The sequence below is a fragment of the Vidua macroura genome, chromosome 1, assembly GCF_024509145.1.
Source record: "Vidua macroura isolate BioBank_ID:100142 chromosome 1, ASM2450914v1, whole genome shotgun sequence".
NCBI lineage: Eukaryota > Metazoa > Chordata > Aves > Passeriformes > Viduidae > Vidua > Vidua macroura.
The window spans coordinates 877,781-892,462 of NC_071571.1; the positions used below are offsets into that span (position 1 = coordinate 877,781).

General features: G+C 59.1%; 1 protein-coding gene across 10 annotated transcripts in view; it reads right to left on the reverse strand.

Annotated features, from left to right (window-relative positions):
- Positions 1-720: 720 nt before the first annotated feature.
- The window catches only part of MAP4 (microtubule associated protein 4), a 148,280-nt gene continuing 134,318 nt past the window's right edge, over positions 721-14,682 (reverse strand). For 9 of the 10 annotated variants that reach the window (XM_053979200.1, XM_053979226.1, XM_053979235.1 and 6 more), the window contains 4 exons: positions 10,634-10,715; positions 8,163-8,275; positions 5,641-5,818; positions 5,418-5,513 (listed from right to left, as the gene is read on the reverse strand). In XM_053979200.1, the coding sequence (XP_053835175.1) occupies positions 5,506-5,513; positions 5,641-5,818; positions 8,163-8,275; positions 10,634-10,715 (381 nt within the window). In that variant the 3' untranslated portion in view covers positions 5,418-5,505. The other variant, XM_053979208.1, reaches the window with a different exon arrangement.

Genomic DNA, 14,682 nt, shown 5'->3' on the forward strand with positions numbered 1-14,682 from the left:
CTGGGCAGGGAAGAGCAGCAACAACTGCTTCTCTGCTGGGAGAGGTGCAGAGCTGCCCTGGGGCAGTGAGGGGCTGCAGGGCCATGCTGTGCCCCCGCACCGACCCCAGCCACCCCCAGGGGACAGTGGCTGTGGGCACAGGGGGCTGGCACTGGCTCCTGGGGGGACAGTTCCTGGTGCTGCTGGTGCCTGGAGAAAGCAGCCCCGCGTGTCCCAGAGCTGCCCGTGCCTGAGGAAGCCAGCCGGGGTGTCCCCGTGCTCCCGTGTCTGGGGGAGCTGAGGGTGTCTGGAGCTGGGGCTGTTCCCACAGCAGCGCTCAAGGAGGGGCAGAGGAGCGGCTGCTCCAGGCACAGGCACCTGGAACTTGGCTCCCAGTCCTGCCTGGGGCCTCGGGTCAGGTGCAGGCCAGGGTGGGAAACCTTTCCTTTGTCTGTGTGAGTGCCCAGGGAGGGGCTGGTACCCTCTGACTGTGCCAGCTGTTCCAGCTGTGCCACGGGCACCGAGGCTCCCACAGGGCCCTTGTCAGCCCAAAGCCCCTTCCCCTGTGAGCCCAGGCTTGAGGAGCTAAGCCAGGGACGGGAATTCTGTGGCTGAAATCAGAGAGACCCAAATTTCTCCAGCCCCTCCTCAGCGCTCTGCCAGCACCACATCAGGCGCCCCGGGCCGTGCCACCGCCCCCCGCCCGGCCCCTCCCGCGCCACAGAGTCACACCAGCCCGAGCAGGAACATCTAGAAGCTTTATTTCAACCCTTTACAATAGTAAGAATCACAACATCAAGTCAGGAAATGTTGCTAAGGAGACGACGCTCTTACAGCCCCCGGGCAGGGGAGACACAAAGGCAGAAGCAACCGCTGGGCTCCCCCCGGGCCGGGGGCTCTGCCCCGGCCCCCCAGAGCTGTTGTCTCACACCAAGCACTGACCTCCCCTCCCCAGCCCTCGCCTCCCCACCACGGCGCAGGGACAGCGGAGTCCCCCCCTCCTCGGGCACGCCCTGCAGAATAATCCTATGACACAAAATAATAATAACACGTCACATTTAGAGAACACGTCACGCGCTGCTCACGCCTCCCAACAGCCCGGTGAGGTAAAATTGAATCCCCCCCACCTTTGCAGATGGGGAAACTGAGGCAGAGAGGTTGAGTGGCTTCCCGAGAGGGAGCCAAGGGCCGGGATCGCCCTCCGGGCCGAGCCCTCGTCCCCGGCCGCGCCGCCCGCGGTCACTGCGCTCGCTCCCGACTCGGTGCCACCGAGGGACGGCGGGGCCGGCCGGGCGGGGGCACGGCACGAGGGGCGGGCGGCCTCGTGTGTGACCTCGGGACCGTGCCGGGAGGGCGGAAAGCGGGCGCTGCCCGGGCTGGGGCGCAGGCGGGAGGGAGGAGGGAGAGCCGGAGCCCCTCAGAGCCCCCTCAGAGCCCTTTCCATGCTGCTGCTGCCGCCCGGAGCCGCTCCCGCCCCACCCGCCGGCTCCACGGGCCACGAGGGACATTTCCCCTGAGCCTGGAGGTGCTGGGCCCCAGCCCGGCCTCAGCGGGGCCGCGGCTCCGCAGGGACTCGGCGCTGCCCTCAGGGGAGCCCCGTCACCCCCGAGGACGCCACCGACACCGAGCTCCAAAAAAACCTAGGAATTCTGCCTAAACACGAACACGCGAGGGTCCCGGGGCCCTCTCGCACACCGACACTACGCGGGGACAGCGCGAGGGGCAGCGTAGAAAAACTACATTCACTTCGCGGCCGGGAGCCGAGCGGGAGCCACGAATGCTGCCGTTTAACGGTGTGAAAAGCCCAAAGGAACCGCGCCCGCCGCTGCTATGCCGGGCTCCGGCTGCTGCCGCCGGGGGAGGCGCAGCCCCGCCGGGCCGGAGCTCGCACCCAGCCCTGCCCCGGCCCCGCCGCCTCCCCACCGGCCTTGGGCGGCTCAGCCCCTCCGGAGCGCCGCTCCTCGCCCTGAGCTCTGCAAAGCTCTGCCCGGAGCCAGCCAGCAGCGCCCGCCTGGCCCCGCTCAGCCCCTGCCCAGCCCAGAGTCCCCCCAGTGCGGCCAAAGCCAGGACCCGCGGCGCCAGCCCGGGACAGGAACGTGTACATTCAACCTGCAGCTCATTCAGAGCTCAGCTCCTGTTTCCCCCCCGGATTTGCTGCCTCCAGCCCTCGATGGAGCCACGGGCGCCCGCAGCCCCTTCCCCAGCAGCGTTAAGGTCTCAGCAGTACCCAGCTCATCCCACCTCTCCAGACAGGAAACTAAAGTCATTCCCACCACACACGGCTCCTTCCCAGCCTAGCAATATGTACAGCCGCTTCCTCAAAATAAAATTAAAAAAGAAATCCGTATTAAAACTGAAGCTGTCCTAGAAACACCACGGCAAACTAGTGTATCTGGATTTAGTTCATCAGCTAAACACAGGCACAACAAGTGTTAGAGAAGTGGCACAGAAGCACGGGCCGGGGCTCAGCTGGGCCGGGGTTTGGGCAGGGACAGCCTGGGCACCGCACGCAGCCACCACCGCCCGGCCAGGGCCGCCCGGCGCTCGGGAAACCATCGGAAATGGGAGAAAAGTGGTGCAGGGAGAAGGAGACGTCACTGTCCCTTTGCAGCGGGGCAGGGCTCGTTTGCTTTTTGCAATCTCAGAAGATAAAGTGCAATGTTGCCACTTGCCTTCCTCCTGCAGTCCCTGAACCGGGAGCGGCCAGCGCCCTTTGCCCGGGGCCTCACCTGGGCACCCCGGGAATCTCATCCCGGGACATCCCAGGGAAACTCATCCCGGGACATCCCAGGGAAACTCATCCCGGGACATCCCAGGGAATCTCATCCCGGGACATCCCAGGGAAACTCATCCCAGGGCATTCCAGGGAATCTCATCCCGGGACATCCCAGGGAAACTCATCCTGGGACATCCCAGGGAGCCTCATCCTGGGGCATCCCAAGGAAACTCATCCTGGGACATCCCTGGGAACCGCATCCCAGGGAAACTCATCCCGGGACATCTCAGGCCACCACAGGCCTGGGGTGCCCCAGGAAGAGCAAGAGGAACGCGACATCTCAGCCTCCACCTCCTCTTTGGTTGCCCACGAACGTCTCCGGCTGCTGCCCAGCACACAAACTCTGCTCCCAGCGCCCCTGCCCGGCCGGTGAGCCTGGAGCTCGGCTCCAGCCCTGCCAAGGCCACCCTGGCTGGTCTCAGGCTGGGACCCAGGAGGCTCCAGCCTGGGAACCAGGCTCCAGGCTCAGCGTGCTGCCGAGGGGCTCACCCTGCTCCTCTCCTCTCCTTCTAATTTTCCCTCAGTTCAAGTGTTGGAAAAAAAAATCGACCAAAGCAAAGGCAAGGCTGCCGAGCTGAAGCTGGTGTGCAGAATTTAGCAGTAAAGAAAGAAGGAAGCGTCACGGGAGGGCAGTGATATATACCGGCACACGGGGAACGAACAGGGCTCCGGGGAGCGGGGCCCGGCTCCAGCTCCTCCCTCCGAGCGAGGGCCGGTGGCGGTGGCTGCTCCGGGAACGCCGGGGACACACGGGGACACACAGGGAGGGCAGGGAGCGACGGCACGGCCGCCTTCCCCGGCTGGGATCACAGGGATGCGGAGGGGAGAGGTGGGGAGGAGGAGGAGGAGGAAGAGGAGGAGGAAGGGAAGCACTGGGAGGTCTCTGGGTATATATAACCGCCCCTTTCAGGTGCAAATCTGCATCGTTTAAATTTGTATTCAGATGAAAAAGCACTTATGAAACTACCAGACGACTTTGATGCAAACTAGTACATTTTAATGCCATTTTATTAGAAACCATGCAAACTTTAATATAAAAAATACAAGTGCAATAAGAATCTTTGTGTGTAAATACAGATTCTGGGTTATCGTGTTGGCTTCCCAAAGAAATACTCCCACAAGCACGAGAAGCTGCAGGCTTCCCTCTGTCCCCTCCTGGAGCAGCCCCCCTTAGCACACGCCTGGTTCAGTTCTCTTTGATCCCAGTGTTTTGTTATTCTGCTTGCCTTTTTTTATTTTTTTTTTTCCTTTAAATTAGTTTGACCACCTAAGAACACTTTTCGTTTTGTTTTGTTTTAATTTTATTTACATTTCGTTTCTTTAGTGTCATTTGAAACGAGGAGCTCCAAGAGTGGTTACATCTCCTTCCTAGTCAGAGCTGCAACTCCCTGGCACCAAGCCTGCCCTGCTGCCCCCGGGATGAGCGCTGCCCGTCCCCGTTCCTGCTGCCCCTGCTCATCCCGGCGCTCGCTCGGGTCCCCCATCCATCACCCCAAAAACCACACACCCCCCCAGACACTCCCCACACCCCCACGGACCTGCTGCAGCCTCGGAACTCCCGGCCCGCGCCCTCCTGCCCCCGCCACGGCCCTGGAAAAACGGGACAAATCCCAGGGCTCGGCCGCGCCGTTAATAAATAACCACCTCGGCAGAAGGCATCCCGGGGAGGGCTCCCCAGCATCAATTAACACATCTCCAGCGTCAATTAACGCATCTCCAGGTCAACACAGGCTCCACCTGAGCTCTCACAGCAAGTTTGCCCTTTACACATTCCTGTGCCTTTCCTTCCGGACATGGCTTAATCCCATGAACTCGCTCCATCGTTTTAAAATATTAAAAAGAAAAAAACCCCAAACAACAACAAAGAAGTTACAAGGGCTGGATATGTCAGTAAGAAGCCAGCACGGCAGCAGCGGTTAAATGTCCCTACTCTCCTACGGGTCGGAAAAGAAGGAAAGAGAAAAGGAAACTTAGCACGGGTTCGAACACGATAAATCATCAACACTTCGTCACAAAGAATAAAAGGTTCAAGTCAACAGTTAAAACAGCCTAACGAGTGTGGAGGGGATTTATCAGCATCCCACAGGCGGCAGAAACGGAAGCGGCGAGGAGGGAAGGGGTTAAAAAAAAGAGACAGAAAGAAAGAAAGATCACAGCTTATCCCTGTTAACTCGGCCTGGCCTCGGCCCGCAGCCAGGGCTCTGCTCTGCCCCGCTCGGCACGGCCGCAGCTCGGGCCGGCCCCGACGCGCACCAACAACACTCGAGAGTCCCCGGGCCGGCGGGACGGGCACGGAGAGGGAGGGGAGCCCTGCCCGGCCGCCGAGGGACCCCAGCCCGGGCGGGGCCGAGCGCTCCGGAGGGGCCCGGCCCGCGGAACATCGTCCCCTTCCCACCTAAAGCCAGAGCCGGGTTAAGAGAGCCAAGCTGGGGGCCCCGGGGCGTGGAGCGGGGCCGGGGGTCACAAGCCTTGCTGGGAGGGCGCGGCCGGCGGCGGTGACGGGGAGGCGACGGAGCCCAGGCTGTCGCTGGCGGAGGTGCTACGCCGGGGGCAGGTGCTGCTGGAAAGGGTGGGGGGTTTGGAGACGACGATTTCCGCTCCGTGGTCCGTTCGAGCCTTGGCCTTCGCACGGAACGTCAGCTTGTGAGACTCAATCTGCAGCGACACAAGGGCACGGGGACAAGGGGACACGGGGAGAGGAGGAGACAAGGGACAGGAGGGGAATGGAAGACGATACCATAATGTCATCATTAGATGCCTGGAAGATAAAAGGCAATTTTCTGAATTAAAAGAAAGGCACGACAACCCTGCAGACGTCGCTAGCAGCGGTCGGGGGCTGCCGGGCTCCCTCCCCCCGGCCCCGGGCGGGGCCCGCCGGCACTTACTTGTTTCTTGGATGTGAGTGCCGAGGCTCTGCATTTCCCTTTGGTCGGCGGTGCCGAGGGCGGCCAGGGCCGGCCCCACGCCGTTCTCCCGCAGCGCGGGGGCCGCGGGCAGCGCGCCCGGCCCCGGCCCCGCTCCGTTCGCCGGCGGGAGCTGCGCCGGCTCCGCGCCGCCCTCCGCCTGCAATGACAATCGTGGGCACGGGTCAGGAGCGACGGCGAGGCGGGGGAAGGCTGCAGGGGGGCGGGAGGTGATGGCAGCGGCAATCTCCGCTCCTGGGAAGGCAAATCCTGGCCGGCCCTGCGGGGTCTGACGGAACCCCGAGCCCTGGAGCTCCTCCGAGTGCCCTCGGGTCCCGGAGCTCAGCTGCCAGACTCACAGCCTGGACAGCCGGCACGGGGAATGCCAAGGACAAACCCCGCTGTTCTGGGGCCGAGGGCTGGCGTGGGGTCACTGCTGTGACACCGGATCATGACCTGGGGACACCCAGAGCGGCTGGGGCTGCCCCTGGATCCCTGAAGTGTCCCAGGCCAGGCTGGACAGGGCTGGGAGCAGCCTGGGACACTGGGAGGTGTCTCTGCCGTGGCAGGGCTGGCACTGGGTGTTCCTCAGGGTCCCTTCCAGCCCAAACCACTCCAGCATTCCGTGTTCCCAGCACCTGGTGGGTCCCAAAGAAAGGCCAAGCTCACCCAGGGAGCCCCTTTTCCCTCCAGGCTGAGCCATGAGCCAGGACTGAGAGCTCAGAGAGAATCCCATCCTGCTCTGGCCTCATCCCAGAGCTGCTGATCCCACCTGGAGTCAGCACCTGTCACTGGCCCTGCAGGAGAGCTGAGCCCCTGCCCTTGGAGGGGAGTCTGCTGCCCTGGGGGATCCCACGGGTGACAGATGCCCTTGGAAAGGCACTGGGACAGCAGCAGCACTGCCAGGCACTGCCAGCACAGCCAGCCAGGCCAGGGGGAACGCTCCACAGTCACAATAAATCTGAACAGGTGAGGTTCTGGAGCTTGGGTGGAAGCACCCCTCACCAGCAAACAGCACCAGTGTACACACCAGCCTCTCAATCCACTGGAATTCTGTTACAGAAAGTTCCACATCCCTCCCAACGCAGGAGCAGCTTCTGCAGCTCCTTCCAGCTTTCCCTGAGCCATGATTTGCCAGGATGGAGTTTCCAGACAGGGCTGGAGACAGGAGAATCCTGAGCAGTGGCCATGCCCTCTGCCCTTGCTTTGCCAGGAATGACTGAGCAAATCCTGCTGCCCCTCAGGACTGGCACTGCTGCTTTCCAGTGCACCCAGGCTTTAGCACAACAGCTCAGCCCAGCTCTGAGCCCCTCCTGCACACACACAGCCCCAAACAAACCAAGGCTGGGACACGCAGGGGATGCCAGTGCCTGGAGGGGTTTCTCCTGGGTCTGCCTGTCCTGCTGGCAGCTCTGAGGCTGCCCCCAGAGGGGTTTTCTCTGCTTCCAGAGCCACCAGCCCGTTTGAAACAGCATCCTCTCAGACCTCACATTTGGAGAGGGACTTTCCTGAGGGCCTGGAGTGACAGGACAGGGGGGAATGGCCTCAGGCTGAAGGAGAGCAGGGGGAGATGGATATTGGGAAGGAATTGTTCCCTGGGAGGCTGAGCAGGCCCTGGCACAGGGTGCCCAGATCCAGCTGGATCCCTGGCAGTGCCCAAGGCCAGGCTGGACAATGGGGCTTGCAGCAGCCTGGGGTAGTGGAAGGTGTCCCTGCCATGGCAGGGGTGTCACAGGTCCCTTCCAGTGACTCCCTGAGCACAGTTCCCAGCTCCCTGGGGTTGTTCCAGTGACTCCCTGAGCACAGTTCCCAGCTCCCTGGGGTTGTTCCAGTGACTCCCCGAGCACAATTCCCAGCTCCCTGGGGTTGTGCCAGGCCCACACATCCCTCAGGGACAGAATGTCCCCTCCCTGAGCACAGATGTCCCATTGGTGCAGCCAGACCTGGAGCGTGCAGAGCCGAGGCTGGGGACAGTTTGTGCTCTCGTGGGAGGGGATGAATCAGCCCTGAGAGCTGTGCTCTGCTCTCACCCCCACACAAACAGGGCTGAAGGACTGGGCTGGACAGATCCCTTCCAGCTCGGGGCATTCTGTGGATCTGTAAATGCTCCCAAGACTGCCAGGTGCTCTCTGCCAGCACAGAGCACGTGGATCTCAGCAGCTTTCACTGGGGGTGAAGGCCCCTGCCAGCCCCTCTGCTGGGCCCACAGCCTGCAGTGATCCCTGCTCTCAGGTTCCAAGAGGAAGGATGGAGATGGGCAGTGCCAGCCCTCGGGAATGCCCAGCAGGGTCAGGCACCCCGAGGGAGTCCAGCTCTCCTTTCCAGCCAGCCTTATCCAGGGCTCCATCCTCACCCAGGCTCCAGCCTCACCCTGGGGTGCACAGCAGAGGCCCCAGAAGCAAGGAGGCTGTACCAGGCTGTGGTGGAGGAGCTGCACAGCAGGAGCAGAAGGACAAGAAGTGGACCAAAGCCATTCCCTGGCTGTGCCAGATCCCTGCCCTCACCTTGACGGCTCCTCCGGCCGGCGAGTGTCCCACGTTGTCCAGAGATCCCACTTTGGCCTGGGCCTTCTCCTTGAAGTTCAGCTTCTGGTTCTCGATTTTGACGTCTCCTCCCCCTGCAGGGACATGGAGCAGGGCTGAGTTTGGGGTCCCACCCAGGAGCCCCAGCAGTCCCACCCAGGAGCCCCTGGGGACCCTTTGGAGGAGGGACAGGACAGGTTCCACAGTCACTGGCTCAGCCTCTCCCCAGGAGAAGTCCTGGAAGACCAAAGCTGGTGATTTCCAGCCGTGCCAGCAAACAGGGCCCTGGGCAATGCTGCACATCCAGACAGGCTGGAGAGATCCTCCCTGGATCTGCTCCTGAGGCTGCCTCCTCCACCAGAGGTGTGAAATGCCACCCCCACTGTCCCTCACCGGTGCCATTCCAAGGCTGACTCCCACTGCTCCCATCCCTGTCCCTGCCAGGCCCCTCCAGCTCACTCAGCAGTGCCAGGGCATCTCCTGCTCCTCTGGCACACACCCCACCTGGAGCTCACCAACACACCTGCACAATTTCAGCAAGATTTCTCCAGAATGGAACAGATTGCAGAATTAGATATAGATAGATTCCCACAGATAGATATAGATATAGATATAGAATAGATAGAATTAGATATAGATAGATTCCCATAGATAGAATTAGATACAGATAGAATTAGATATAGATAGATTCCCATAGATAGAATTAGATACAGATGATATAGATGATATAGATATAGATGATATAGATATAGATATAGATATAGATATAGATATAGATATAGATATAATAGATAGAATTAGATATGGATTCCCATTAATCACAGAAGCCAGAATGGGCTGGGTTGGAAGGGATCATCCAGTGCCACCCCTGCCATGGGCAAGGACATCTCTGACTGTCCCAGGCTGCTCCAAGCCCGTGTCCAGCCTGGCCTTGGGCACTGCCAGGGATCCAGGGGCAGCCTCAGCTGCTCTGGGCACCCTGTGCCAGGGCCTGCCCACCCTCCCAGGGAACAATTCCTTCCCAAGATCCCATCTGTGGCAGTGGGAAGCCATTCCCCTTGTCCTGGCACTCCAGGCCTTTGGAAGTCATCTTTCCCCATCTTTCTTGGCTCTCTTCAGGTCCTGGAAGGCCACAGTGAGGTCACCCCAAAGCCTTCTCTTCTCCAGGCTGAACAATCCCAGCTCTTTCCTCCCAGGGGAGATGCTCCATCCCTCTGATCACAGTGCTGCCTCCTTTACTGACAAATCAGACAGTGCCCAAACCCAGAGATTGGAATCCTGGATCTTAAGGATGATTCCAACCCCCCTGCATGGACAGGGACACCTTTCCCTGGCTGCAGTCCACATCCCAGCAGCTTCTCCAAAGCCCAGCTCAAGTCTTGCTAAGCACAGCTTTGCCTCCCAGCAACATCATGAAACCCTCAGGCTCTGGAAGCCCGGTGTGGCAAACGGTGGAAAAACCAAGGGGTTTGGTGCCACAGCAGCAGCTGAAGCCTCTGGCAGGGTGGCTGTGCTTCGTCAGGCCTGCACAAGGCACTGATTGTCACTGCCAGCTCGTTATTTCCCAGCACTGAGCTCGCAGAGGTCGCGCCCGTGGCACCTCGTTCCCAAGGCTCGCAGCCGCTGGAGCGAGGGGCTCCTGCAGGAGGGGAGCTGCTCTGCTCTGACCTGGCAGGCTGGGCAGGCTGCAGGGGACTCCCAGAGGGGACAAAGAGCAGCCTGTGGGGCTTGTTCCCAGCCCTGGGCACTGAACTCTGTCCCTCGTGCCGCCGGCAGCGTTCCCGGGTGGGAAGTGTCCCCAGGCACCAGGGGCCAGCCAAGGGCACTGAAGTGACCATCCCTCAGCCAGGCCAGGGGCCTCCAGCCCCAGCACCTTGGGCTGGGCACAGCCTGGGGACACACCTGAGATTCCCAGGAATTCAGGCAGAGTACCTGCTGTGTTCTCAGTGGGGAGCAGGTGATTCCCACACTCATTCCAGAGAATTCACCCGAGGGCCACAGGGGTCTCGTGTGAGGCAGGAGCTGCCCTGGAATCAAGGCTTAAAGGACCCTGCTATGTGCTCTGAGGAACTGAAGGGAATTTCCTTTACCCTTCCATGTTCCGTGAACATCCTGGGGTGTTCCAAGTGCCCCAAAGCCTCTGTGAGCATGGATGAAGCTTCCTGGATGACTGTGGAAGCATCCATGTTTTCCTTCTCAAATGAGCAGGAAAGCAGAAATGAGTCAAAGCTGTAGATTATCTTCACAGGCAAGAGGACATCCCACATCTCCTAATCCCCCTCTCTGCTCATGAAACCATCAGGAATTGTGGAAGAATAATTTTTAGGAATTTCCAGAAGTGCTGGGGACATCCCCTGAAAGCAACAAGCCCCTTAAACTATTCCAGTCCCAATCCAGGGCTGTGTTTAAGGGACAGAACTTACAGACAAATGAGGAAATGGTAAAATTCCTACCTGGCTTATGCTTGATATTTGCTTTAGATCCACACTTGGAGGACACTTTGGAAAGGTCGACTTTCTTGTTCTGGATCTGCACCTGGGGAGACAAAAAGCAGCAGCTGAGCAGAGATATCCCTGCAGACTCTGGAGGCACGTCAGGCAGCAGGCTGTGCTCTGTGAGCCTGTGTCCCTGCTCTTATTCCTCCTGCAGATCCCCAGGAATCCTGCCTGGCGTTCCCGGCCGCGGCAGCCCTGGGCTCACCCAGAGCCAGGGGGCACAGTGAGGACAGAGCTGAGGCAGACAGCAGGACAGAGGGACAGAGCCATCACAGGGCTGAGCTCACACAGGCCATGGGACAGGAGCCCTGAACAGGGACAATAAAAGCCAACCCTGCTGCCAGGGTCCCCACACGGCTCCTGGCCAGCCTGGGGACACGGCCACGGCCTGGGCAGTGCCACCAGGCCTGGGGCCACCTCACAGAGCCCTGCTGGGGTCAGGGCTGTGCCACCAGCTCCAGCCTCTGCTCTCCACCTTCACATCCAGGAGAGGAGAAGGCTCCAGGGAGAGCTCAGAGCCCCTTGCAGGGCCTGAAGGGGCTCCAGGAGAGCTGGAGAGGGACTGGGGACAAGGCCTGGAGGGACAGGACACAGGGAATGGCTCCCACTGCCAGAGGGCAGGGATGGATGGGATAATGGGAATTAGGAATTGTTCCCTGGCAGGGTGGGCAGCCCTGGCACAGGTACCCAGAGCAGCTGTGGCTGCCCCTGGATCCCTGGCAGTGCCCAAGGCCAGGTTGGACAGTTCTTGGAGCAGCCTGGGACAGTGGGAGGTGTCCCTGCCATGGCAGGAGTGGCACTGGATGATCCTTAAGGTCCCTCCACTCAAAGCAGCCTGGAATTCTCTGAGGGACCATGGTGCCCAGATGGAATGCACTGCTCCAGGGATCCATCCCTCTCAAGACCAAGGTGAGAGCAGCCAGCAGCTGGAACCTGCAGGCTCAGTTCTGCTCTGGGTCAGTTCCCAGAGGAACCCAAGGATTTCCTTTCCAATGACAGGAATTCCTTGCCCACCAGCTGCTCTGGGAGTTCACTGGGAGCTCTCAGGAGAATCTGCCAGAACTCCTCCTAGGGCAGCAGGGATCCTCCTGCTCCGTGTGCCCAGGGAGGAGTCCCAGGAGGCTGCCAGGGGGAGCAGGACAGCCCAGCTCAGCCTCCTGCCAGGTCCCATGTCCCCAGCTCAGGGACACCCTCCAAAGGTCAGTCACAGACCCTGATCCCATTTTTTCAGGAGTAAAGTTACTGCAGCTTTAATCAGCAGTCCTTGCTTGCTCAGAACTGAGATTAATTTTATTTCACAGAATGCACTTGGAAATCCTTCTGTCTGTTACCAGCTGTGACTCCTGACCTGAGATCCAAACTGTCCCTCCCTCATGGAAGGGTCTGTTTGTGGGACTTCCAGCAGGAGCTGGGTTTGCACCTTGGGATTGCACTTAGAGAGCCAAACACAAACTCTGGTGCCAGAAATAAACTGTGGAAGTTTGGCTCAGGTGGGGAAGTTTGGCCTCAGCTCTTGTGTCTCTGACCACGTGCCAGTGCAGCCAAGCCAAAGGACAGGGGAACACAGGGACACTGCAAATTCCCTTCCCAAACTTCCTTCACCCACAGACATTGCCTGCCCTTTGTAAAATCCACCTCTGTTCTGCTTTGTGGAACAGAAAGCTTGCTCAGAGGTTGCACTTGATGGTCTTGGAGCTCTTTTCCAACCTCATTGGTTCTGAGAGTGGGAAATACTCAACAAAAAGCCATCCAAACCTCTTCCCCAGGAACTGAACTGTGTTTGTGGCGAGGTATTTCTGGTGAGCAGCAACAGCAGCTGCTGCTTTTGGGGAATCTTGGCATGGAGAGGAAATGATCTCCTTGGGTAGAGGGCAAAATGGGCACCTGAGCAGAGACCAGCCTGGAGCCACTGGGGTGGGGTGGCAGGACACTGTCCATCCCTGCAGTGTCCCAGGCCAGGCTGGGCAGGGCTGGGAGCAGCCTGGGACAGGGGAAGGTGTCCCTGCCACGGCAGGGGTGGGACTCAATCATCTCTAAGGTCCTTTCCAACCCAAACCATTCCATGTCCATCACTTCCACCAGAGCAACTCTAAAGTTCAATCAGGAATTGTTTCTAAACCACAACACTCTTGTCCACAGGATTCCTAAAAGCTCTAACTGAAGGCACAGACCAGAAGAGACCTTCCAGACAGACCCACCTGGGAATTAAACACTGGGAATTCTATCAGAAGTGATCATCACAACTACCTGAGCAAGAAAACATCTTGGAAGAGGCCACTAAAATCACAGTGCTCCAAAGGGTGTGGGAAGATACAAACATGAACAAAATAAAAATAAAAAATGAATTTTGGGAAGACACACTGAGAACTCACATCCTATGCTGGAGGGCTGGGAATGCTTGCCTGGAGCTGCTCTGGGAGCATTTGGAGCCTGGAAATGAGCTCTTGGCTCAGAAGATGCAGAATGAAGAGCTGCTTAAGCAGCTGAGCAAGGAGCAAAAGTGCAGTGGGGAAAGGAGAGTGTGGGAGAGGAGAAGAGGAGAAGAAAGCAGGGACACAGCTGTCCCCAGGGCTGGGAATGCCTGGCACTGCAGAGGGAAGGACAGGAGGCTGATTCATGAGCAGAAGGACACTTCACTGACACAGCTAATCAGGCAAGGAAAGATCCCCCACGTTCCAGCCCCATTTCTGGCAGCCTGAAAGAACAGGAAAGGCACTTGTGAGGCTCCTGAAAGGCTGAACAGGGTAAAGGTGGCAAAACTGAAGTGCTTTATAAAACACAGCTCCTTGGAGTGCATGGACAGGGAAATGCCACCAGCTGCTCCAGAACTGTCACCAGCGTGGCCAAAGGCACTTCTGCCACCAAGTCTGGGACAGGCTGGGGGACAGCAAAGGTGGAACAGGCAGCAGGAATAGAAACAGAGCTGAAAACCCCCTGAGGGCTCCTCATGGACACCAGGGCTCGAGGCCAGCACCTGCAGGTATGCTGTGGGAGCATTTCCAGGGGAAACACTCCCATGAACACGGTGTAAATCATGGAAACAGCAGAGAGAACCACAAATCCCAAATGCCCAGACAGGAGGGCAGCAGGGACGTGGGAAGGCAGCCTGGGTTCCGTGGCATAGGTGTGACTTCAGCATCTGCCTCTGGCCACCCTGGCAAGCAGCCTGGAGGGAACCAGTTGTTAGGAACACACATTTGGCTGTCACTTGCAAAGATTTGTGGAAAAATCAGTCATGCAGAGGTTCAGCCAGCTGGACATGCATTTCCCAGGAGAAGTGGCCCCCAGCTGGCTCCACAGGCAGGTCCTGAGCAGGGTTTGTGTCACTGCACCAGGCTCTGACCAGACACCCTGGGCATCTCACCAGATGTGACAGCTCCTTGGGAACCCAGGATATTTAAACACCTCTGGAACAAATTTCCTTGGGCTCAGGTCCTTTGGTGTCTTTGAAGCCACCCAAACTTTGCATTCCTGAACCTGTCCTGTGCCAGGAGCCCAGGTTTGTCAGGGCAGCACAGATCTGCCCCAGTGAATGAGCCCCCAGACCATGCTGGTGCTCTCCCAGCCTCTAGGGTCTGGACAGTGAACCTGGCTTGCCTGGCAGGCACTTGGAGCACCCAGCACCCCAAACCAAGCTGCAGACACCACCAGATGAACTTTCTATTTTAATAAGCTCAGCCCTGCTGCCAAAGATACCAGCAGCCTTTAAATTTAGAAATTAATCTCAGCTCAAAGGTTAAGTCCCAGAGTCTTTGCTTGCTCCAAAGTCCCCTTTATGAAACAAGGAGTGAATGAGTGTGGCTCCAGCTGGCCCTGTGAGCCAGGGCAGAGTAACAGGCACTGCCAGGCCATAAAGGATCTGCTCTGGGAAATGCAGGCAGCTCAGGGGGTGAGGAGGGGCTGAGGGAACCCCCAGTGAGCTCGGTCCCAGGCTCAGCCACGTCCCCACCCCGAGGTTGGTCACAGCCAGCCCAGGAAGCAGGAGCAGCCCAGGTGCAGCTGCACAC